Consider the following 24,032-nt stretch of genomic DNA (forward strand, 5'->3'; position numbering starts at 1 on the left):
CGACAGATCCTATATGACCCTAGGGAGGCAGAAGAGACCTACCCCAGACAAGATGGAGATCAACTTTTTCATCTCCCTTGTGAGTGGGGGTTCAAGCCCAGATTTAACATGATTTAGAAAAATAATGGAATGTGATGTGTGGCACGCAGACCACAAAGTGTGACTGGGAGTCGAGGACACGTGGGGAGCTGCAGCACAGGGCCTAGCACTCAGCAACTGCCCACAAATTGTCCGCTGACCCTGGGAAAGCGCCTCGCGCAGGGTCGTGTCCTGGCCCCTCCGTGTCCCTCTCGGCCTAGTCCGTGTTTTGTAGGTTGGAGAAGCTCCTTCCTGGCTGCCTTCCCAGGCTGTGAGCTGTTCTGACGCCTCTTTATGCCGTGAAGTTGGGTAATGCCTTTTCCCAAAACCCCCACCTGCCCCTTCCTGCAGGGCCCCTCGTGGAACTGAAGGGCTCTGTGTGCTGTGGCAGGCCCGGGGCCTGGAGAACAGGGGCCATATTGTCTGTCCTGAGCCTGCTGGCATCAGAGAGGCCGGGGAGACAATGGCAGTCAAGCACCGTCCAAGTGGGAAGGGCCTTCAGTGATAAGGCCAGCATCCTGGAGGCCAGGTGACAACAGTGACGATGACATTACCCACAGAGGACATTGTCTGAGCACCTTCCGTGTGCCAGGAGCCCTTCTCTCTCATTTCCTCCTGACTGCAGCCCCCCAAGGTGGGGACTATGATTCTCCCCATTTTATAGAGGGAAACTGAGGCCCACGGAGGGGAAGCCACATCCCAGGGTCAAACAACCATCGAGGGTCCAGGCCAGAACTGAAAGCCTCCTGCCAGAGTCACACTGTGCAGAGAGCCCTCGACCCCCCACACAGCCAAGATCAACAAAACCTGTGTCCCCCACCAAAGAAGTTGTCCCACCGTAGGTGGTCTTAAGGCTGACACGGAAGGCAGGAGGGTACAACTGGCTTTCTTATTCCTGAAGCCCAGGGAGGTGGCCGAGACCCTGGATATTACCCACTTGCGGTCTGATATGCCCCAGACATAGCTCAGACACGGCCCAGATTGGCTCCGATGGGCCTGAACTTGACCCATATGTGGCTTGGATGTCCAGTCCCCAAGCTGCCAGGGGCAAAAAGACTCCTGAGCTGAGACAAAGATACATGCCAGACGGCAGGAGTCACAGACGAGCATTTATTTCCTGCAGCGAGGGACAGTCTGCAGAGATGGCTCTCACGTTCCCGCTGGGACCCAGCCTGCCCTCCATGGCCACAGTGCATGTCTTCACTGGGAAAGAGAAGAGCGGTCTGGGGTTCTACGAGTAGGCTGGGGTGACCACAAGGGCGTCCTGGAATGGGAGGAGAAAAGTCAAATGGGTTTTTACCTCCTGCCTTGTGGTGGTTTATGCTGGTTTGTCCTCCACAAGGTGACCGCTGGCACTGGGGGTCGTGATCCCGAACTCACTCATACAGAAATCTTGGGAGGGTCAGAGGAGTAGCATCTGTGTGTGAACAGTGATGCTGTGCCCGGCTCTGGGGGACAGGTGAAGTGCCTGCACGTGGAGTGTTGGGTTGTGTAGGACCATTGTCCCCAAGCCCGGCTGGTCACCAAAATTCCCCAAGAAGTTGTGTAAAATGCAGATTTCCGGTTGTATCCATGGGGACCCAGGCACCTAAAATTTTAACGACCGTCTGCCTTTTTTCTGAAACTAAGTGTTATATGAGGAACTTAATCTATTAGATTCCCCCAATATTTTATGATAATTTCCAAACATACAGTGAAGTTGAAAAAATTTTACAGTGAACACTTGTGTAGATTCTACCGTTAACTTTTTAAACCCTACTTGCTTTATCTCCTATCTATCCATTTAATCATTCCTTTGACTCGATTTTAAAACATACATTATAAAGCTATAAAAAGGAAATCAACGTGCGGTTAGCCCAAAACAAATGAATAGAGCAAAACAGGAAATTTGGAAACAGATCCAAAGAATGAAACGATACATTTCCAATGCAAACTGCAAATGATGGATTATGCAACGCAAGTTGATTTTAAAAAGAGGAAAGTTGTGAAATGTCCCCCAATAAGAGATATGTGAAATAAACCAAACAATCCAGCCTTCCGGTTTTGTGGACACCAGTTGTCCGTCCAACATGAATCCAGCATGGTACGTGTCTTAGATAAACTGCTCATGCTGTAATTGGGTCATTGTAATGTAGTCCATTAGTGCATAACCCGTGTTTTCAGACATCTGCTGGGTTTTATGGATGAGGAAGCTGGACTCAGAGAGGCCGAAGGACCTGCCTGATGTCCATGGCTAGCGAGAAGCAGAGCTGGGATTTGAACTGGTCCTCTGGTCCCTGACAGACTCGGCCTCTCTGTACCATCCACGGTATCCTTCTCATTACTCTCCATCAACCCTAGCTGAAGGCTGGGCATGGTTTTTGAGGGTGGGCAGCTGATAATAAATCAAACATCAATTTGCCTTTAAGCTAGTTAACAAAGCCTCCTACCCTCCCCACAAATGCAACCCCGTTGGGGGCATTTTTGAGACTTCCTTTCCTCTGTGGGTTTCTCCAGAACTAAACAGCTCAGGCATTCAGTGGTACCAATCTGCAGCTTTGGGCAAATCAGGACTGATAAGAGTAAAAGGTTTGGTCTGAAGTACCTCCCTGGCTTTGAGTTGGACACCTTGGCCGTGGAAGGGTGGGCAGTCACCTGTGGATTTTCTTAATTGTTGATAAATCCCCTTTCAATGTGTCTGTCCGTCTAGAGTGGACTAGAAACTCCAGGAGGGCAGGGGTTTCTGTCTGTTTTGTTCACTACTGTGATCAGTGCCTGGCACACAGTAGATGCTTAGTAAATGCCTGCTGGCTGGCTGACTGAGATGGGCCCGTCTTACTGTCATTGGCTGATGCAGAGGTGGGGGCTCAAGGCAGGGGGTTATCAGGACAGGCGCTGAGTGCCAATCCTGACTCTGCCACCTACTGAGTATGTGACCTTGGAAATGGACTTGCCATCCTTGATCCTCAGTTTTCCCATCTGTAAAATGGGGATTACAACACGACCCACTGCATAGGGTGGGCATGAAGACTGAGCAAGATGCAGCCTATACCCTAGTGCCTGGTACAAAATTAGGGGCTGTTAAATATTATTAATGATAATATTCGGAGGTGGGGGTGATGCTGCTACAGCTCCCTTCCCAGCAGCTGCCAATGAGAGTCATTCGCTCAACAAGCATTTATTGAGCATCTACTGCATGCCAGGCCTTACTGAATGAATGAACAAATGAATGAATGAATGACAGATAGAGTGGAAAAAGCTGGAGGGGTATCGATCCCAGCCTAGGACGGTCACACCCTTACACTTCCAGATGAGGAAGTAAGGCCTTGAGAGAAGGCACTTGCCCAAGGTCCCCCGTGAATGACCAGTGGGGCCAGGATTGGAACGTGGGCCCCACCTCCCAGCCCGAGGCTCTCCCAGCAACCGTGACCTCCCTGGGGCAGGACGGTTAACCCCACTCACGTTGGTCAGTGAACAGGAAACTGCCTCGAATCCCAAGGCCTTCACCATTGGCACTGGGATCCCGGATCTTAACTTGCCTGAAATAACAAATGTGGTCAGAGACTGGTGGGCCTGGGGTGGGACTGGGCAGCCGTGGGCAGGCTCACAGTTCCTTGAGGGGAACTTGAGACCTGGCATGTCTGATTCAGACTGTCCCTTCTGCCTCTGCTCACCTGGATTCTCTGGCCCCAGCATCCACCTAGCCTCATTTCCCCACCCTTTGCCTCTAGCACTGGCTTCTGGCTGGCTCCTCACATCCTCTCACACTTCTGCTCAAGAACCATCAAGGGCTCCCATTATCCACAGCAGAGGTGTCTATGCTTTGAGATTTCCCACTCAAATCAAATAAAGCAATGAAAATAGGCAGAATTAGCATAGGTTACCATTTCTCCCCATCCCCATGACCTGGGGCTTAATGAGAGTAGTTCCACCGTTTCTCTTGGCTTCCTCCACAGTAGCACAAATAACAATGCCAACATCAGCAATGGCTGAGAAAAGTTGAGCCCGGACTGTGCCTGGCACCCCCTTTCTGCCCTTACAGACAGCATCTCTTTTACGCCTCTGAGGAGGGCACTCTTATTTCCCCGTTTTCCAGATGGCGAAAGCCAGGCTCAGGATGATAAGGCAGCTTGTCCAAGGCCAGGCAGCCAGCAGGAGGGGGAATTAGGACTTGGACCCAGGTCTACCTGAGGCCCATGGAGTGTGCTCTGGTTGTCTGTTTACACCCCCGACTCTCCTACTGTTGGCCCTGTGAGGCTGGGCATTGCCTGGTTCATCATTGCACGCCTAGGTTCTGCCACTAGTAAAGGAATTGGGCTGGGAAGTTGGAGATGGCAGAGGTCATTTCCAGCTGGGTGACCGGGAAGGCTTCCTGGAGGAGATGGAATTTGAACTAGGCTCTGAGGACGGGCGGAAAATGAATGAAAGGGGCCCCACGTGGAGATGCAGGTAGATGCAGTAGAATAAAGCACCACCGGCAAAGCCCTGGGGAGTGTGGGGGTGGGTAGCAAAGGGATGCACCGTTCTCATTTGGCAGCAGAGCGGAGGTGAGGATCTCGGCGGTGATGTCTTTCAGAAGCTCAGGCTGTGAGAGAGAAGGGGCATTGTCACCCTGGCTGAGCAGCCGAAGTCTTCCCAGCCATTCCCACCGGCCCCACCACGAGGGCAGCCAGTGAAAATGCCAGGATCCCAGGTCCCCTGCTGCTCAGAGCTGCAAGGGCTCCCAGGGACCAGACAGGCTGGCGGCGGCACAAACTCAGCTGGCCTGGGGCCCTGGCGGATGGGGGGACTGAGGTGCATTAAAGGGATGCGCCCCCTGCCCCCACGCTCAGGGGCTCCACTGCTCTGCTCTGTTCTGTTCCACCACTCTGTTAGGTGCTCAGTGAATGCCTGAGCCAGGAGGCTGGACTTTGTGGCCTGTGGAGGCCAGCCAGCCCACCATGGGGCTGCCTGTGGGGACCTCGTTCAAAGCAGACCCTGGGCAGTGTCTGTTTTCGAAATGGCCCATCCTGGGCTATCCCCCATGTCTCAAGGGAAGGTCTGTTAATACTCACGTTGAACAGGCCAATGCCCGAGTTCATCAGATGGATTCGATTGGCGCTGCAACAGAAGATGCCCGTGAGAAGGGCCCCTTGGAGTTCATTCATTTATTCAGTCAACAACTGTGTACCGGGCACCTACTATGTCCCAGGCATAGTGCAGGCTCTGGAAATATGGCAGTGGACCAAATAAAATCCTGGCCTCATGAAGCTTACATTGCAGTGGGGTGGGGGGTGGGGAGGAGACAGAAAACAAATAGTTGTCCAAAGAGCAGAAAAACCACCCCCAGGAGTGAGTGAACTGTGAGTGAGTTCACTGTGGTGAACTGGGGAGTTTAGGTTCCTTCTAAAAGGGGTAACTTATTCCCAGCTCAGCTGTCTGTTGCCATGTAGGAATGCAGGTCCACGGTGGCTAGGTATTCTGATTTTTATATGTTGACAACTAATTTATATTTAAAAAACCCTAACCCGATGTGGGCTGATCAAAACACATCCATGGGCTTGACTGGTCCCAGGAGGCTCCAGCTTGCAAACCCTGAACTCCCTCTGAGGCGGCAGGGGGACGGTGGGATGGGAGGAGAAGTGGGCAGGCAGCTGGATCCCTGCTCTTCTGGGCTGAGCTCCATGGGTGCTCAGCATCCGGGCATGACTGTAGCTGCCACTGTCTTGGAGGCGTCCAGCATGGGCACCCAAGTCTCAGAAGACGGTGCTGGGCAGGCTGGTCCTGTGGTCAGGGTCAGGCTGCCCCATGGCCGCTGCAAGGCTCTTCCCTTTCCTCCTCTCTCTCTCATTCAGTCCTCGACAGACAGCGGGACAGCCCAGGGGGGGCAGCCTCCCTCACCTTTTCTCGATGTTCACACCCCAGAGGCTCGAAACACTGGGTATTTAAAGAAACCCAGTGGAAATGAGATGAGACTTGTTTTCATCCCCAGAATCTTCATAATAATTTACACGTTTACCTGATTTTATTAAGGTTGAGCATGAGTCGGTCACCTTTGGTGTAAAACTGAGCTTCTGAGCTGGCTTCCTGCAACAAGAGAAGCCCAGGCCCCATTTCTTTGAAGAGAACGCGTCAAGTGTGGGGGGTGGGGTTATGCAAGGAGGCTCTGGGGTCAAGCTGACCTATTTGAATCTCAGCTTCTGGCTCTGTGACCTTGGGAAAGGGTTTGACCTTTCCGGGCCTCACTTTCCTCATCTATTAAAAGGGATACTACCTGTACCCGCTCCCCATTGAACAGATGACCACACGGGACTGTTGTGGGGAAGGAGGATGACGATGATGATGACAGCAGCCAATAAGCATGGAGCCCTCACTGTGTGACGGGCAGTGTTTTAAGAACTTTATGTGGTTCTCTCCTTTGATCCTCACAATGCTATGAAGTTGGATATAGGATAATAACCCTATTATTACCCCATTGTAGAAGAAAGGAAACCGAGGGATGAGGATTATTAAGCCCCTGGTAAATGTTAACCATTATTATTATCAGAAAGGTCAGAAGCTAAGCCAAGTCTCAAATATGGGTGCCAAAGATATACATCAACTTGACCTGCAGACCTGAGGGCAAAGTGCCAGGCTCTAGCTCCAGGTCAGCCACATCCAGAGAACAAACAGGCCTGGGCTTGGCGGCCTTTTGAAAAATGCCTGCCATTGGCCACGAAGGAACAGGTCACCAGGGAGTGAGGCTGGCCCGGCAGTCCATTCCCACTGCTGGTGGGGGCCAGGAATCTCCTCCAGGCCAGGAGGCCAGGGCACTGTGCATCCTGCAGTCTTTGCGAATTGCGTGTGGACAATTGCTGTGCACAGCTGTACGTGGTAACCCTGCTGTAAGGATAGCTGCCTACATTAGCCTCCTTCTACCCACCAGGTACCATCCAGCCTCCTTGGTTAAGCACAGTTCCAGTGCCCAACCGCGAATCCTGCCTCGTCTCTCTCTTCTCTTTGCCCGCTGAGGTGGACGCAGTTGGTGCCCCACTTGGATCCCCTCTATAGGACGGGGCATCCACCCCTCAGCTGCTGAGTGCTGCTGCTAACAGGTCACAGCTGTCCCCTCCCTGGAGCATTGCCCTTACTATATGGGGCTGCCTGGCTGGGAGGTTAAGTTCCTCCTCTCCCTGGGGGCCATTGGTGACCAATGACTGACCCACGAATGGGGTACAAAGGGCCTGACTAATAAGTCACAGGGTCAGAGTCAGGCCCCCAAAGCTCCCAATTCTTGGGTTAGCGCTCCCCCCACTCCACTCTGCTGGGTGGCAAGAGTGGTGGAAACGTTTAGCAAAGCAAGAGGGGTGAACAGGAACAGTGAATAGGAGGATCCCCCAGATTGCTCCCAACGTCTCAGACAACTGAACTCACGATGCCCAGGGTGAAGAAGGGGCGGTGGACTTCGCTGGTGGCAAACATTTCCAGCACAATCAGTTGGGCCACCTTGGCCATGCCCTGGTCCAGAAGGAGCTCTGGGGTCTCCAGAGTCATGATCCTCACGATCTGCGTGGGCCCAAGCTGATCTGCTGCCTGGAAGGACAGCAGGCCCATATGCAGCCTCCCAAGCGCCTCGCCACGGCCCGCAGGCCCCGTGTGGCCCACGTGGCCTGGCCTGCGCCCACCTTCCCGGCCTTCCTGCTTCTTCTCTGTGCTCCAGCCGGACTGTCCTTCTCTCGGATCCTGGAACGGACTGCTATCCCCCTCTGTCTGGAGTACCCTTCCCTCCAGGGAAGCCCTCTCTAGTCTTCCAGACTATATCAGGTGCCCCAGTAACGCTCTCGTAACCCCCAGGATCTGTCCTTTGTCACCACGCTTGTAACTGATTATCTGTGCAATTATTTGATTCAGGTCAAACTGCCCTGCTAGACTGAAATCTCCATGGGGACAGCAATCTGGTCTGTAAAAGATGCCAATACTGGAAGGAAGGAGAGCGGGCCTATGCGTGTTTTATTCCCCAGAGGCCAGTGGACAGACCACAGCAAACGCCCATCAAGCTGCAGACGGCAAATGGACCAACCTGTTCACTGATCACTTTGATGCTCGACTTTAGCCGGCGGGCCAGCTCAGGAAGCTGAGGGTGAGAGGAAGCCAGAGCAGGTTAGGGGGGGCAGAGGGGAGGCACGCCTCCAGTAGCCCCGCTGCTGGGATCCCTGGAACCCTGGAAAAGCTGGGCGGGCCTGGTGGTCCAGGCCACATGTCTGTCACTGGCGGAAAACAGCCCTATGGCAGCTGCCGTGAGGCATGGGGGCCCCGCTGGCCGGGACTTTTACTGGGAGTTGGTGGTGGCTGGGGTCTGTGGGCAGCTCCCTGCTCCCAGAAGACGTAGAGAAGTGACCCAATTCTGGCTACAGTCATGACTGTGGTTGCTGGTTGACTCCTCTTTTCTCATCATCCCAGCCCCTTGTGCTGAATTCTAATCCTCAAGAGCTTGGTGATGTGTTGCCTGTCAGCTGACGTGAAGTCCTGACACTCTCGCATAACTTTGGGCCAACGCTTCCCCCTTTTGGGCCTCAGTTTCCTCATTTGTCACCCTGGAGGAGGTGGCACACTCTAGATGACTGGTGATTGCCTGCTGTGCTGTGTTGGATTCCAAGGCTGTGCTGGCATCTAGGCTCAATAGAAAGGAGGGCCCTGATTGATTAGTGATGTCTGCCGTGGGCCCCATAGTGAAGGGCAGTGGTACAATTTCCATCCCTGGACCACTCAGTATCCAAGATGCCCTTTGGCTCGACAGGACTGTTATTTGGTAGAGAAAGCAGGTGTCTCAGGTTCCAGAGGGCAGAACCAGGTCTAGGGATGGATGTCCCCAGGGACATTTTCAGCTTTAGAGCTATATGTCAGACATGCAGTCTGTTAGAGGACGGAGTGAGCTCTCCATTACTGGAGGTATTTAAACTGAGCCTGAGAGGGGATTCCTGCTCAGGGGCTTAAGGGGTCCTTGTGCCCTCTTTGATTCAGGAAATTCCCATGATGTAGCAGAGGTGGCCCCATCCTCTGTCCCATGCTGAGGCTTACCACATAGTCCAACAGGACCATGAGTGCTTCTGGAGGGTCCAAGGCGGCTACTGCAGCTTTCACCACATCTTGCCTTACGGTGAGGCTGAAAGGTTCACCGTCCGGGGTTGGCATCGTCAGGGGAACTGCAGACTCATTGAACCACTTGGTGACTTCTCCCTGCGAGTCCAACGACTTGGCCTAAGGAGACATACAGCAGAGAGTTTGCTGGGAACTTAAACTCTACAACTTACTCAATAACAACCTAGAAGGAAATGACACCATTCAGCCTGTTTCCCTTTTTGCATTTGCTGCCAGGAAGCTTAGCCTGGAACTCAGTGCCTTGCCATAGGTGTTGAGTTATCTCAGGTGCCTAGCAACGTCTACTCTACCTGCACCACTCAGATAACCTCTGATTTTTTTAAACCTAGGTGTCTTACTTGGCATTTAGATTTCAACTTAGATACCTCACAAATCCTTTGGATGAAGGGAAAATTCAAAACTGCAACAAAATGGATGGAAGTGTTTGATACTGCAGTTTTCCAAGGGGTCCATGAAAACTGGTCTGGGATTTGTGCACCCAGGTTGGCCTGGTCCCTCAGGGAGTCCAGCCCCAGTCTGAGTGTGTGGCTCCACATTTCACAGACAGCTGAGTTACCGGGCTCCCATGCGGTCTCATTTCATCCTCTCCTTGGTGACTATTATTATCTACATTTTACAGATGAGGAAACTGAGGCTCAGAAAGGTGAAGAAACTTGCCCTAAGTCACACAGCAGGGGAGTTGTGGAGCTGGGAGAGACACTTGGTCTGTGTGATCCTCAATGTCCTGGGTGATCTCAGTGTCTTGATCCTCGGACCCAGATATTGGGGATTGGCAGGGGCTTGCCTGGAGAGGGACCAAGAACCCCAGGCCGCACACTCCTGCCCCTGCCTGGGGAATCAGGTTCGGAGGACAGATCATAGGGTCGAGTCCTGTGTGTGGCCCTTAGATTCCACCTGCTGGTTTTTCTCTGTCAGAATGGTTTACATGGGACATGTTCAGCCTGTTGAGATTTTTCTAAATCAGCCTGTGTGTCCTAACTGTGACTGGCATTTTCTCCCCTGAAACAGACCCATGGTGTCTGACCCTTGGCGGTCAGAGAAGGGCAGTGATGTCCTCACTTTATCTTCGAGGTCGCATGACACTCACCCACAGGTTGAGCTGGATGGCATTATCCTTGATGGCAGGAGACAGAAGGTCAAACTCCAGGTGATCAGAGCCGAGGTAAAGGGGCACTGCTCAGCGACAAGAAGAAAGTTCTGTGAGGGTGGAGGGCAGCATCAGATGGGGTCGGTTTGGGGGCTGCTTTCTGCTGGAGCTGCATTATTGCACCGGAGTTGGGGGGTAGGTAGGGAGAGCAGGAGTGATGACAATGATGGTGGTGACGACTGACATTTATGGAGTGTATATCTTGCCAGGTACCGTGCTAAAGCTCTGCGTGTGTTAGCTCATGTAATCCTCACAATGACCTTAGGAGGCAGGTCCTATCATTACCCCCATTTCACAGATGCAGAAACCGAGGCTCGGGAAAGTGAAACGACTTGCTCAAGGTCATACTGTGAAAGGATTTGAACCCAGTCAGTCCTATGCCAAAGTCTTGGTTTGGAACCAAACTGACCTCTTGCTTATAACTCCCCACCTTCCCCTCCAGACTGTGATTTGCACCCCTCACCCAGGCAGGACCTGGGTCTGCCCCTTGGATCGCTTGTGTTCATCCGGGGATTCCCCACTCGGCCGCCAGGTGGCGGTGGCGTCTCTTCTGCCCCAGCTGTTGGCTGGAGAAAGGGGAGGGCGGGGAGGGGGCGCATGCCTCCCGCCCTGCCCCGGGGGAACAGAGGAGCCAGGTAGACTTCCGTTTGACCCCAGTGACCTTAGCTAGTCTCTTCTGACCTCTGAAAGTGTTTCCTCATCCTACAGTGTGGGTAAAACAGTAAAACCAGTGTCAGGGCGGCCAGGACGGGTACCTAGTAAAGTGGCTCAGATCTGAATTACACCAGACTTGGACTTGAAGAATGAAGTTTAAGCTTTCCCCTATTACTAATTTCCTCTGTGAACTCGGGCAAATGACCTAATTTCTCTGGGCCTCCGTTTTCTTTTCTGTGAAGTGGGGAATGATCACGACGTCATGCAGTTGTCTGAGGAGTCAGCCAGACGGCATGCGTGGAATGCCCAGCCCAGCGGGCGCTCCGTGGTGCTCAGTGCATGTCGCTTCCATTCTCCTCTTCCCACTCCCCTCTGCTGGCCCTTTGAGCTTCTTCAGATCCCAAAAGAGTACTCGGCAGAATTTTCTTCTTCCCACCAATTCTCTCTCTGAGGGGTGCAGGGCAGAATCCCGAGGTGGGGGCAGAAGCCTGTGTCCTCTGATCTCTGCTACTCTTGGCGAGGGAGACGTGACATCCTTCCTGGGCACACATCTTGTCTCTTCCCTGTTCCCTCTTCTCTAATAGCCCACAGTGGTCTCTGTATCATTCATTCATTCATCCATTCAGCACACATTTGTAAGCACTTCTCTGTGCCAGGCAGGGCACCTGCTGTGTGCCTGGAACTTTCCTGGAAACTTTCCATCCTCACTAAGCAACTGGTGAGGTAGGGATGTATAAGCCCCATTTTACAGCTGAGGAAACTGAGGATAAGGAAGTGGAGCTGGCTTTCCTAAAGTCGCGGAGCAAGTCAATGTCAGAGCTGGGATTTGAACTTGGGTTTATCTGGAGCACCTGCTGGCTCACATAGAAACTGCATGTAGTAGGTGCTCATGAAGTCACAGTCGTGAATTCCCGTCTGCTCCTCCAGCCTGCTGCTGGGCTGAGTTGCTGCTCAGGCCTGATGGGGGAGACGCCCTGAGCAGAGGAAGGGCCTGGCGGCCAGCTCAGCAGCAACGTAAAAGAGATGGGAGAGAGGGGTGCACCTACCCCTCACCAGGCGCAGGAGGTCCTCTCGCATGTCCTCAAAGGCTGCCTTGATCACGGGACACAGCTGCAACAGCACAAAGGCAGGGCCTCCATCAGCGAGGGGCCAGAACACAGCCCCAAAGTGACCGTGCCCGGCCTGCCCAGCCTGAGTCTCGCCGTTGTGCCCAGGCCAGCCAGGTTGTCATCCATGGGGTTGAGGACTCAGTGGTTCGTCCACTCCCCCAGAGCCATCCCTGCTGCTCAGAACCTACCCCAGCCCCCAGTGTCGCCTGGGACTTTTGCAATGTCCCTTGCCCTATGGCCAGGGTGCGCCCGGCCCGCCAGCTGCCCTCCGCATCAGACTCCTTGTTTTCTTCACGAGAGCCCTCGTTTTCCATGAGAGGGAAATGGAGAATTCATTCCTTCATTCGCTTATTCATTCAACAAATTGTTACTGAGTCCCTTCTGCGTCTTGGACTCTATAGCAGAGGCCAGAAAGACAGACCTAACCAGACTCATGGACTATCTCTTTGTGCCCTTTGGGGGTTTCGAGCCCCAACACATCCCTTTCCCCACTGAACTCTTCTCCCCTCAGAACTGCCAGCAGTTCCCAGCAGGGGGCAATTTTGTTCCCCAGGAGACATTTGGAAATTTCTGGAGACAGTTTTGGTTGTCATAATTTGTTGGGGGGGTGTTGTTGGCATCTAGTGGGTAGAAGCCAGGGACGCTACTAAACATCCCACAATGCACAGGACAGCACCACAACAAAGAATTATCCGGCCCAAATGTCAACAGTGCCGAGAGTGAGAACCCTGGCCTCACCTAGCCCTGGTCTCGCCTGTTCTGTTTGAGGATGAGGTTGAACATTTGACTCACTTGCCCTTGGCACCCAAAGGCCTTGTCCTCAGGTCTAGGCAGCCCATCTTCCAGGGCAGTGCTCCGAGGTTTTGTCATTTTGTCTTAGGTACAATTTCCCTAGTGGAAGAACCTCTGGTTGACCACCCATTGCTACACTCGAGAAAGGACAATGCACTTTGAGAAATGTTAACTTATTCTATGAAACACCCATTCCCTCTCCAGGCTGCCTTGCCAACCAGAACCCAGGGAGGATGGAGGAATCGGGCTCAGAGATGCTCAGCATTCACTGCTAAGAGACTGCCTGCTCTTTTTGGGAAAAGTGTCCCTGGCAGTCTTGGCATCTTCTTCCACAATTCCCCTTCATTCCCTTCCACCAGTGGGCTCTCAGCCCTGGCTACACATTAGAATCTCCAGAGGAGGTAGAATCTCGTGGAACACTAGGGCCTCGCCCAGACCAGTTACATAGGAGTCTGTGGGGTACAGCCCAGATATCTGTATTTTTAAAAGCCTTCCCAGGAGGTTCTGATGTGCAGCTGGGGTTGGGACCCACATATTTACACTGAAAGGGGCTTCAGCATTTTCTAGATGGGCTTCTGCCAGATTTAAACGTAGGGTGCCTTTTCCCTTCATGCCAAGTAACATATTCATACGACCATCGTATCAAATCTAGTGAATCATGATGGGAAACTAGGATTGTTAGTGGAATACCAGTTTTCTCATATCATTCACTATATTTGGCTTTTCACCCTTAAAAACAGATATTATGCAAGGAGCATTTTATAATCCCAAGTTCTTGCCATCTTTTCTAGTGGAAAATACATTTTTAGCCATTAAAGTATGATGCCAGTTAAAATATAGTTTTGCTGGAGGCTGGAAAAAAATTTCCAGCTGGGCCTTACTTTAAGAAACAGAACAGAAAAAAAGATTTCTTAAAAGAAAAAATATCTCACATAAGAAAAGCCAAATTGTACAAAATTATTTACTTTCAGATTCCTTTATGAAGGCTTTCTGGGATTGTTTACTAAAGTGTTAAATATGATGCAGCTATGACAATAATTACAAATATCGTACAATGGCATAGAAACTAGATATAACTTAAGGAATATCCAACAGCATTCACCCTGAGTGAAGCCACATAACAATATGAGTGCGTGTGGATGGGGCTTGGAAGGCACAAGAGAAAGTGCAGCCAAGTTAAAGCAGAAGAATGTGGGTACTTCCCTCCAAAGTTCTTTTAGTTATTACATTGTCTTTTCAATTCAAAAAAGTTTTAGTATAAAAAACATATTAATTATCTGAGAAGGTGTTTTGAACTCCAGGAGGCATGCTGTTGTGAATACATCTTGGAATTTACAATGGGAATCAACAGTTAACGTGGATGAATCCAACTGAAAGCGCTTTAGTTGACCTGTGACATGTAAGGGACATATAAATTGAGATTGACTTGAGTTTACTGACTCAGAAAAATAAACCCAGCAGGACTGGGGGGGGTGACAGACCCCTGAGGACCACAGATTGGTGTGAGACACTGACTGGTATACTACAGCCAGCTTGTACCAGTTTGCAAGGGCCAATTGTTGCACATTCAGGAATTTCTGAGTCCGGTGCTAAGCCCAGACATTATTAAAAATTAAATTATATAAACTTACAACTAAATATATTATACTAAAATCAAAGTTAATGAAAACTCAAAACTCATTCTTTCCTAATTATTTTGTTATATTTTATCTGTTGCTATATCTATATATTTGTCGTATATTATCTATTGCTCTTGGGGTTTTTTATGTCTATTGTGTCTGTGTGGTGGAAATACCACAAAATAGCATGCTACTACTCATTTCTTCCCAACTCTGCTCAGTGACATCACGTCAGTAGCTTGAAATTGGCCTTGGAGGTTTACACCAGAGAAGTCAGCGAATGCTGCAAATCAGGGCTCCCTTCCCTCCAGAGTCAATTGTTAACAATTCATCAGCACATCACCGATCAAGGTCTCCTGGTTGACTTTTGGCAGCTCCATTACCTTGAACTCAATGACCCATTGCTGAAAGAGTGATCCAGGCCCAGAAGTCTCCCACTCAAGGAGACACAGGTCCCTAAGCACCAGCTTGCAGTTCCACCCCAGCCCTGCAGGGGGAGCAATCTTTGCAGGCCAGAGGGGCCCTGATTCCACTCACCTGGCTTCTCACCAGTGTGGGCAGCGTTGGCACCAGGACGCTCATGACCTTATCAGCTAAGGAGTTGACCAGGAAGGAGAAGCTTCCGGAGAGGAGAAGGGGAGAGAGATTAGGAAGGGTCAGAGATGACCACCTCTCCCCCGTTTTACAGAAGGGGAGACGGAGTCCAGGGGAGGAAGGAACTTGCTCAAGGTCCCATGACCTGTTAGAGACAGGGCTGGGAGTAGAACCTGAGCCGGGTGTAGACGGTGGCAGAGAGGTTTCAGGGAGCAGAGGCTGGGGGTCGTCTTTAGAAATTTGTACCAGAGGCTGGGGTGATGGCAGTTGGCATTCTCCCCATTCTCCTGCTAAGTGCCTGCTGTGTGCTGTGCATATGCTGAGTGCTTACTCATGGCTGTGGCCTGATCTGATCCTCTCCCTGTGGTCTGGATGGTGAGGCACAGGGAGGTGACCTGCCCAGCGTTGCCCAGACAGTAAATGAAGGAGATGCGTTTGCCTGAGTCCACCGTGTGTTTTTATCCATGGCTCCACCCAAGCTGGCCTGAGGTGGTTTGAGGGGCCCTAGGAAGGCGGCTCCTTTCCACATTTAAATGTTTGCCCCACTTCCCAGCATGAGGCCTGAAATCCCACGGTTATGGCTTTCACCCTTGATGTCTTGAACTTTCTTTGGCATCGCAGATTCCCTGGAAGGAGCGCCAGATAAAGAGTCAGGAGGCCCTTTCTTTCTCTGGGCCTCAGTGTTCTCCATCTGTAAAATGGGCAAGGCCACCACCTGGCTTCCCTCCCAGGCGTGGTGGGAGCCCAGAGGGAGGTGGCGGCACTCACCGACGTAGCAGGCTGATGCGCAGGCCCGCCTGGCTATTGGAGCAGTTGCTGAGGACGAGAGAGGGGCCCCTCTCGCTGGTCTGCACTTGGATGATGGCCTGGGTGTCCGTCTCCATGTGCATCTCCACAATGCTCTTGACCAGGGGCCTGGGAGTGGAGGTGCCCGACGCTGTGAGCACCATCCCAGCCCCAGGCTGGAGCAAACCTGGCTCTCTCACCTCCCCTCTCAAGTTCCTTTGCTGGGTTCTCCTCATCTCCCCAGTTTTTCTACCCCAACATGTCCCACGCTCAGTCTTTTTATTACTTTCCTGGTTTAAATCCTCTGCATTTTCCAACAGCTTCTAAACTTATACCCTACTCCTTACTCAGGTGTCTCAAATTTAACATGTACGAAACTGAACTGTGGATCCTCCCTAAACCTGCTTCTCGCTCCATCTTCCCCATCTTGGTTCCTGGCCACTCCATCTTGCCAGTTGCACAGGTAAAAACCTTGGAGTCAGCTTTGACTCCTCAATCTCTCTCTCCTCCCACATTCAATCATCAGGAAATCCTGTTGTCTTTCCCTACCTCCAAAACATGTCCAGAATCTGACCACTTCTCACCACTTTTCTACCCCCAAACCCTGATCATCCAAGCAATCATTGTCTCCTCCTGAATTGTTGCAGTAATTTCTGGATGGCCTCCCTGCCTTTACTCTTGCCCCCGTACACAGCAGCCAGATGGATTCTTTAAAAATGTTAAATCATGTCACGTTCCTCCTCTGATCCAAACCTTCCATGGCTCCCATCTTACTTGGTAAAAGCCAAGTCCTCACCTTGGCCCACAGGCCCTGTGTGGTCTGGCCCCGGCTGCCTGCTGGCCTCACCTCCTACCACTCTCCCCTTCCCCTGCGATTTGCCATTCTTTGAACAAGGCAAGTGCACTCTTGCCTCAGGGCCTTTGCACTTGCTCTTTCCTCAGCTTGGAACTCTCTTTTCCAGATACCTGTGTGGAGGAAAGGGAGGATTGAGTGGATGAAACTGTCAGGCCCACTGTGCCTGACTGAGGGGACACTCACGTGTTGAATCCAGCTACCATGTCCAGGGGGACCTTGACCACCAGTTCCTGGCTGTCGGCTGAAGGTTGTATCTGCAGCTGGAGGACGTAGGCTGAGGTGACTTTCAGCCTGGATGGGACACAGAGAGATGAGATTCATGCCTCATGCTCAACTGAGCATCGTCCCCAAACCAGCTCCCCTCCATCTTTCCTGTCTCCCTGGTGCCCAGCCAGCAGCCGGACCCAAGTCCTGTCCACTGACTCCTCCCCAGCGTGGTCTTGCCCCATCCCTCCCCTCGACTCCTGCTCACAACGCCCCGTGGCTCTCTCCACCCCACTTAGGAAATGAATCCCAGCTCCCTGGGCTGACTTGTAAGACCGTCTGTGATCTGGACCCACTGACCTCTCAGTCCTCACCTTAGAGTTTGAGCTCCAGCCATCTGACCAACTCTCACCCCTCTAGGCCTTTGCCTAGGCTGGTCCCTCTGGCTAGAGTGACATTTTCTTCTTGTCTGCTGGTGAGCATGGCGTCACTGGCTCACCTGTCACCTCCACTAGGAAGTGTCACCTTATCCCTTCACCCTCCCACCCCAGCCGACCCTCATCTGGGGTCATCTATTAGGCTTCCTGTGTCACTCTCTGATGGTTGTTGTCAACTCTTCTGGGAGCTTCTGAGGGAGGGAATTTGTTTGATCCATTCTTCACGGTCAGGCAGAGGTGACACTAATTGATGCTTGTTGACTGATGGATTGAGCATGCAAAGTGTGCCCTGGGCAGGGGTGTGGGGAAGGACCTGCCTCCCAACATGGTTCTGCTCCACTTACCAGATGATGTACTTCAAGATGAAGTTCACCACACTGCCCAGGATGCCCCTGGCTGGCTTCGTCTGCATGGTTCTGAGCAGCGGCAGCCGGCGGAGGATGTCGACGGCATCGTGGTCCTCCAGCTTCTGTGTCAGCTCTGGAGGCAGATCCCAGGGATTAGGGTCCAGCGGGAGGGGCAAGAAGGATGGCTTGGCGGGGGCTCAGGCTGGGAGGGGGCATCACTCAGGACTGCTCAGACTTGGACGTAAGGCGGGGGTATGGGTGGCTCCATCCTGAGCGTCTCTACTGTGCAGATGTGGCCTTGTGGAGGATGGCCCAGATGGGTCATTTTCACATGAAGACTGAGGCTGGGGCATTGGGGGACCACTGACACCCCTGAGCGTTGCCAGCCTCTGCTGGGCTCGTTGGCCAGTGCACCGGGCACATGGACCTGTCTCCCTCCCACCAGCCAGTGGCAAACGGTTCTGGAGTCAAGAGGCAGAGATTCCACGAAGCCCATTTGGGGACTGTTTGGCTGCCAAAACACGCTTGCTAACAATTCCCTGGCATCCACGTCCTGTGGGCCCATTGTCTGAAGAGCCTCAGGTGCTGAGCAGAGAGAGGAGGAAGCGGGATCCCTGGGTTCTGGTCCCTGCCGGACTTTTCCCCTGGCAGCCAGAGCCCATTGGGCTTGTACGCGAGCAGGTCAGAAGCACTGGAGATCGATGCTCTGGAAGCAGCCTCCAGCCACTGACCGACGGGGCCTGCTTATGACCCCCCTGCTCCCTCGACTCTCAGGCAGGATGACTCAGACGTGTGCCCCACTCTGTCCCAGAGTCCCGTGTGTTTTTACCTCTCAGCAACAAAGCCACACTTTCTGCCTGCTTTGTGATGCTGGAGCAGGGCCCCGGAACATTCCTCCCTGGCCAGCTGGCACAGTGTTAAGCCATGTCAGTAGAGGCTCTGGAGGGACGTGGAGGAGGAAGGTGCTCCCTCCTGGCCCTGGTGTGCTCCTCTCCCCAGGCTCCCATGGTGTCACTGCGCGGGGCTGCGTGCTCAGCAGTGCTCCCGAGGGCAGCTTGTGACTCCTGCGGGCACCCCAGCTCGCCTCCAGGCAGTCACAGAGAAGGCTTCCCAGGGAGTCAACAGCGACCTCCTCCCTCGGAGTGGCTTCCCAGAGAATTCCATCAGCTCCCCAGCAGGCCGTTCTCTGCCCACTAGCCTCAGCAGCCAACTGTGGACCCGCTCTGACCCGGGGCAGCTCAGGGAATTTCCCCGCCAGCCAGTGGTCTTCAACCACACTCCTCCCATGAGGTCTGGGGAGGACCCTGCCCTCCACATTTCTTCTGTCCTTGGATTAGACCCTCCACCCAATCCCTAGGGTATCCTTTGGAATTCTCTCTTTTTTCCTTCTTAGCCAATTTCCCGTTACTCCAATCCCCTGCTCATAATTCTTTTTTTTTTTTGTGAGGAAGATCAGCCCTGAGCTAACATCCATGCTAATCCTCCTCTTTTTGCTGAGGAAGACCGGCTCTGAGCTAACATCTATTGCCAATCCTCCTCCTTTTTCTCCCCAAAGCCCCAGTAGATAGTTGCATGTCATAGTTGCATGTCCTTCTAGTTGCTGTATGTGGGATGCGGCCTCAGCATGGCCGGACAAGTGGTGCGTCAGTGCGCGCCCGAGATCCGAACCCGGGCCGCCAGTAGCGGAGTGCGTGCGCTTAACCGCTAAGCCACAGGGCTGGCCCCTCATAATTCTTTATACAAACCTGTCTGTTGGGCTTACTGAGTGGTTCCTGCCTCCCGACAGCCCTAACTCACACAGTTGCCCAGCAGGACTGAGCTCCGGTCCCAGTGGTGACTGGCTTGCTCTTACCTGCCTTGCTTCCCACTCTCCTGCAGGTGTTTCCGGGGGTCACCTCCAAAACCGCCCACTTGTCCACAGCTCCCCGACTCAGATTCTGCTGTCGAGGAGACCTAAACCATGGCTGCTCATCTCCAAGCTCCTTCTGGCTGAAATTCCATGTGCTTGTGACTCACCAAATGGGCCCAGGGCACCTCTGCCCCTCTGCTCCTTGTCCCTACTAGGGGATCCCTCCTCTGGCTATAGCACCTGTGTGGCTCCCCAGGACCTGGCCCTGCCCCTACCCATCCAGCACCCCCCAGGCCCACTGCGTGCAGAGGGCTGGTCTCTAAGTGCTTTAGATGCACCTCCAGGGCCGACTGATTATCATCCTCTCCGGGGACAACACTTTGGAGCAGCGGTTCTCAACCCATTGTCCCTAGGAGACATTTGGCAATGTCTGGAGACATTTTTGGTTGTCACAGTTGGGCCGAGGATGCTGCTAATCATCCTAGAATGCACGGGACAGCCCCCAGCAATGAAGACCCACATGGTCAGAAGGGCCGGGTTTGAGAAGCCCAGCCACAGAGTTCACAAAAGCTCTTGTCACTTCCTGTCCTATTGGGTGATCCCAACGACCCCGGGAGGCAGGCCCTCTCATTTGTTTCCAGAGGAGGAAACTGAGGTTCAGGGACTTGCCCAGGGCCACAGAGCTGGAGGGTAGTAGGCTGTGCCTGGGCCCCAGGCCCCCAGACTCCTGGCTGAGGGTCTGCGCTCTGGGACTGGCTGCACCCTGGGTCTACCTCAGCGGAGGGGCGCTGGCGGTGGGGTTTAGACAACAGCAGTAGGGGGGACAGCTGCATCATCGCATGCAGCACTGCACACCCCTCCTGCAGGCCACCGAACCTGAGTAGCGGGTTTTTAGAATCATGGAATTTAAGAAGGGGTCTTGGAATTATGGACTCTTGAGATCACAGACACCCCCAACCTTTATATCTCATCCATGCGAGTCTCACCCTCGACCTGGGATCCCAGCCGTGCCTTGCACACCCCCAGTGACGGGGAGCTCCCTCCTTCCTTTGGAGGGCTGCTCCACCTGCCCCCTTGCCTTATGGTGCTGAGGACTGGGCGGCCGAGACTTACTTTCTTCGATGACTTCTGGGCTGAGGCTGAGAACGGCAGCGGGGCTGAGGGTGGCTCCAGCCAAGGTGGCTGCCAGCAAACCACAGAGGAGGGTGAAGGTCTGCGGACTGGCCATCTTCTTGGGGGTCAGTAGTAGCAGGGGGCAGGCCTGTCAGAACCCAGTCAGAACCTGGGGTGAGCACAGGGCCCTGTTGGCTGGGCAGAGAGACCAAGGGCAGGCCCATCACGCCTGCTGACTTGGGACAAGGAGTCCAGGAGAGGCTGTTCAGTGAAGTGGTTCAGAAAATGGGCTCTGGAGCCCAACTCTTTAGGTCTGTGTGCTGCCTCTGCTGCCAGGTGCTAGTTGCGTGGCCTTAGTCAACCAACTTAACCTCTCCATGCCTCAGTCTTCTCACCTGGCAAATGGGCATAATGAAGTAGTGCCCTTCTCCATAGCGTTTGGCACTTAAACCCTCTATGGCCCAACCTCAGCCAACTTCACCGCCTGCTTACTCTCGTCTTGCTCTATAAAGTACCAGTCATTCCAACCTGCTTGAAGTTTCCAGAACATACCCTGTTGTCTCCTGTGTCTGCGCCTTTGCACCTGCTCTTCCTGGTTCCTGTAGTGCTTTCCCCCTTCCTTATTTGCCTGCTGAACTCCCATTCATCCTTGAGAACTCTGCCCACGTGTCCCTTTCTCTGTAAACCTTTCCCTCTCCTGCAGCCTGAGACCCTGGACCGCACTTGGAGACGTGTTGCCCTGGGAGCTGGTGTGTGCCCGGCACAGGATGTTTGGAGGCAGGAGGGAGATGAGAATTCAGGTGTAGGAGAGCTGTTTGCTTAATCTGCAATTCTAAGGGGCCTGAGGAGGGAGTAGGTGGCTTCTTGGAGCCAGGGAGAGAAAGGAGGAAGAGAGGGAGAGGGCTGCGGGCGTCTCCTGGGAGAGGAGCTGGGGCGTTCTGGCCCCAGGCTGCCCTGTTCCCTCCACGGGGCGGAGGATCTGCACCTGAGCTCCAAGCTTGCACCCCGGATCTGCCTCCAAGCCCCTGATGGAAGCTTCTGCCTCCTGTGGACTGTAGGGAGGGAAGGGAAGGAAGATGCTGACCCGGAGACCGGAGCCCTTGCTTGGCTCACCATGTGGGTTTCTTGCTGCTAAAGACAAATGTGGCGTCCGGATGACGTGTGTCTTCCGTGAGCTGGAGCAGCGTGAGACACTTGCGATGATTCAACACCAGCCTCCCTGGCCAGGCCGTGAGCTCCCGGAGGGAGGGTTGGGTCCCCCTGCTCCCTGTTGTGTCCCCAGCACCCAGCATGGTGCCTGGCACACAGTGGATGTTTAATAAATGAATGGTTGCTGAATGAAGGAACGGCCTCTGGGAGCCGTGGAAAATGGGGAATCTGAGCCTGCTAAACCGAGGAGGTCTGGGCCGAGGGGACCCCTGTCAAATCACAGGACCCCCATCCCTGAGTGTCAGGAGGCCTGAGGGTGGAGGAGAGATATCATGGGCCTGGGAGTCAGAGAGACTCGAGTGGAGGCTTCTACCGCTTGCTGTGTGATCTTGGACAAATGACTTACCCTCTCTGAGTCTTGGTTTTCTCATCTTTAAAACAAGGGATAATAATAATACTTACATCACAGGGTTGGGAGGATTAACTGAGACAATCCATTTGTGGCCTGGCACGCCACAGATGCTCCATGATATTAGCTTTTATTATGATTATGACAGCTATTATTACTAATACTGGGGTCAGAAGGAACCACTTTGCAGTCAAAGCCAGAGGACAGAGGTGACGCCCTGTACTCTGCTCTTTTGCCCAGGAAGCACTCCCCACCCCCACTCCATAATCTTTTTCTTTCAAGTACCTTGACCTCATTTTCCCTCCATTATCTTCACGCATCACCCTGTCCTCCCCTGATCAGAGGTGCTCAGGGAACCAAGAGGACGGTCGCATCCCCTGCTGTGGAAAGGCATCTCCCCCACAAATCCAAGCACTGTGCACACACCCACAACATCAGATCTCACCTCCTGGCCTTTGCTTATGCTGTTCCCTGTGCATGGGATGGCTTTCTCTCTTCCTTTGTCCAGACAACTTTTACACAGCTTCTCAACCGACATGTCACCTCTTCCAGGAAGCCTTCTCTGACTGCCCTCTATCACCATGTCCCTGGGCTTTCTTTGAGCACAGCATGTACCACATTGGCCATATTGGGAGTTCCTCGAGGGCCAAGACTGTCTGATACTTCTTGAACCCAGAATCACCCCAGCACAGGGCTGGGCACAGAGGAACTGGCGAGTGCAGAGTGGGTTTATGTCATGAGGATGAGGTCAGGGAAGGACTCAGCCAGTCTGATTTCTTCATCATCACTCTTTGGTCTTCTGGGTGAGGGAGCTGGGCACCTCTCTAGCCCCTGGCCCTGACCTCAAGACGATCCTAGTGGACTGAGAGACCTCACCCCGGGGCCAAGCTTCCCTCCTGCTCCTGACCTGACCCGACCCCAACAGGTGTATCCAGCTCCGAACCCTCCTGGTGACTAGACCCTCAGCCCCTCCTGCACACCTTTACCTGGACACGTTGGAGTCCTCGGCCCACTCTTCTCCTCAGCTGGGCAGTGGGTCTGGGAGTCATCTTATATCCTGCACATGCCGAGGAGGCAGCCACCCTCTGTATTTGGACGGAGGTCTCCAAGGTAAATATTTGTGGCTTCTTGTGAACCACAGCCCCACCCAGAGGCAGCCTCTGGACTCCAGCTTCCCAAGGTTTGGAGAAAGGAGGGTCTGGCTGACATGAGGGGTGGGCGGGGTGCTGGGGCACGTGGCAGGGGAGCCGGACCCGGCACGGTGAGGCCCGTACAAGGGGCTCCCTGCCTCCTGGGCAGCCACTCCCATAGGGACAATGATGAGAACAGTAGCAGGGACAGTGCATTAACACCTGTGATGTGGCAGGTGCCTCCCCAGGCTTTACGTCAGTCACATCGGTGGAGCCTCATTCCCACCTGGGTCGGCATTGTTACCTGAACTTTGTGGGAGGAACCCGCCTCACACAGTCAGCCAGTGGCAGAGCCAGGATTCAAACAAGAACTCTGACTTCAAAACCCATCTAGGGACGACTCCACAGCTTGGTGGGCACAGAGGCGTCCTTGGTGGGTTCGAGTCCTGGCTCCACCATTTCCATGCTGTGTGACTCGGGGCTCATTCCCTAACCTCTCTGACTCCAATTTTCATCTGTGAAATGGGAATCATGGTTGCACCTACCTCCTAAGGAGCTGAGAGGAACACAGTGGATATGGCCTGGAGTGTAGGTCTTGGCACAGAGTAAGTACTCAATAAACGGGAGCGATTGTTGCTTTATTATTGCATATAACAGATGAGC

The 24,032-nt window shown here is 53.3% G+C and overlaps 1 protein-coding gene across 1 annotated transcript; it reads right to left on the reverse strand.

The window, feature by feature from the left end:
• Positions 1-1,173: 1,173 nt before the first annotated feature.
• On the reverse strand, positions 1,174-23,347 carry BPIFB1 (BPI fold containing family B member 1). The gene is made up of 16 exons (XM_058562921.1): positions 23,226-23,347; positions 20,682-20,829; positions 17,717-17,852; positions 16,915-17,022; positions 15,858-16,004; positions 15,033-15,114; positions 12,022-12,085; positions 10,262-10,347; positions 9,094-9,273; positions 8,092-8,149; positions 7,450-7,604; positions 6,056-6,123; positions 5,112-5,157; positions 4,579-4,642; positions 3,520-3,596; positions 1,174-1,342 (listed from the first exon to the last, which is right to left on the reverse strand). Exons 1-16 carry the CDS (start codon positions 23,286-23,288, stop codon positions 1,310-1,312), a joined length of 1,515 nt encoding a protein of 504 aa, XP_058418904.1. The 5' UTR covers positions 23,289-23,347; the 3' UTR covers positions 1,174-1,309.
• Between the last annotated feature and the right edge of the window lie 685 nt (positions 23,348-24,032).

This window comes from Diceros bicornis, chromosome 19 (genome assembly GCF_020826845.1).
Source record: "Diceros bicornis minor isolate mBicDic1 chromosome 19, mDicBic1.mat.cur, whole genome shotgun sequence".
In the NCBI taxonomy this organism is placed as follows: domain Eukaryota; kingdom Metazoa; phylum Chordata; class Mammalia; order Perissodactyla; family Rhinocerotidae; genus Diceros; species Diceros bicornis.

Bases quoted from the DNA above. Each gene is read 5' to 3' on its own strand.
- BPIFB1 (XM_058562921.1), bottom strand. From the start codon at position 23,288: ATGACTCCCAGACCCACTGCCCAGCTGAGGAGAAGAGTGGGCCGAGGA. The intron at 12,086-15,032 runs GTGAGTGGAATC...GTGCTGTTGCAG, and splicing joins CCACACTGGTGAGAAGCCAG to CTGTGTCCCGTGATCAAGGC. The intron at 3,597-4,578 runs GTGCATCCCTTT...TTGTTATTTCAG, and splicing joins TCTGCTGCCAAATGAGAACG to GCAAGTTAAGATCCGGGATC.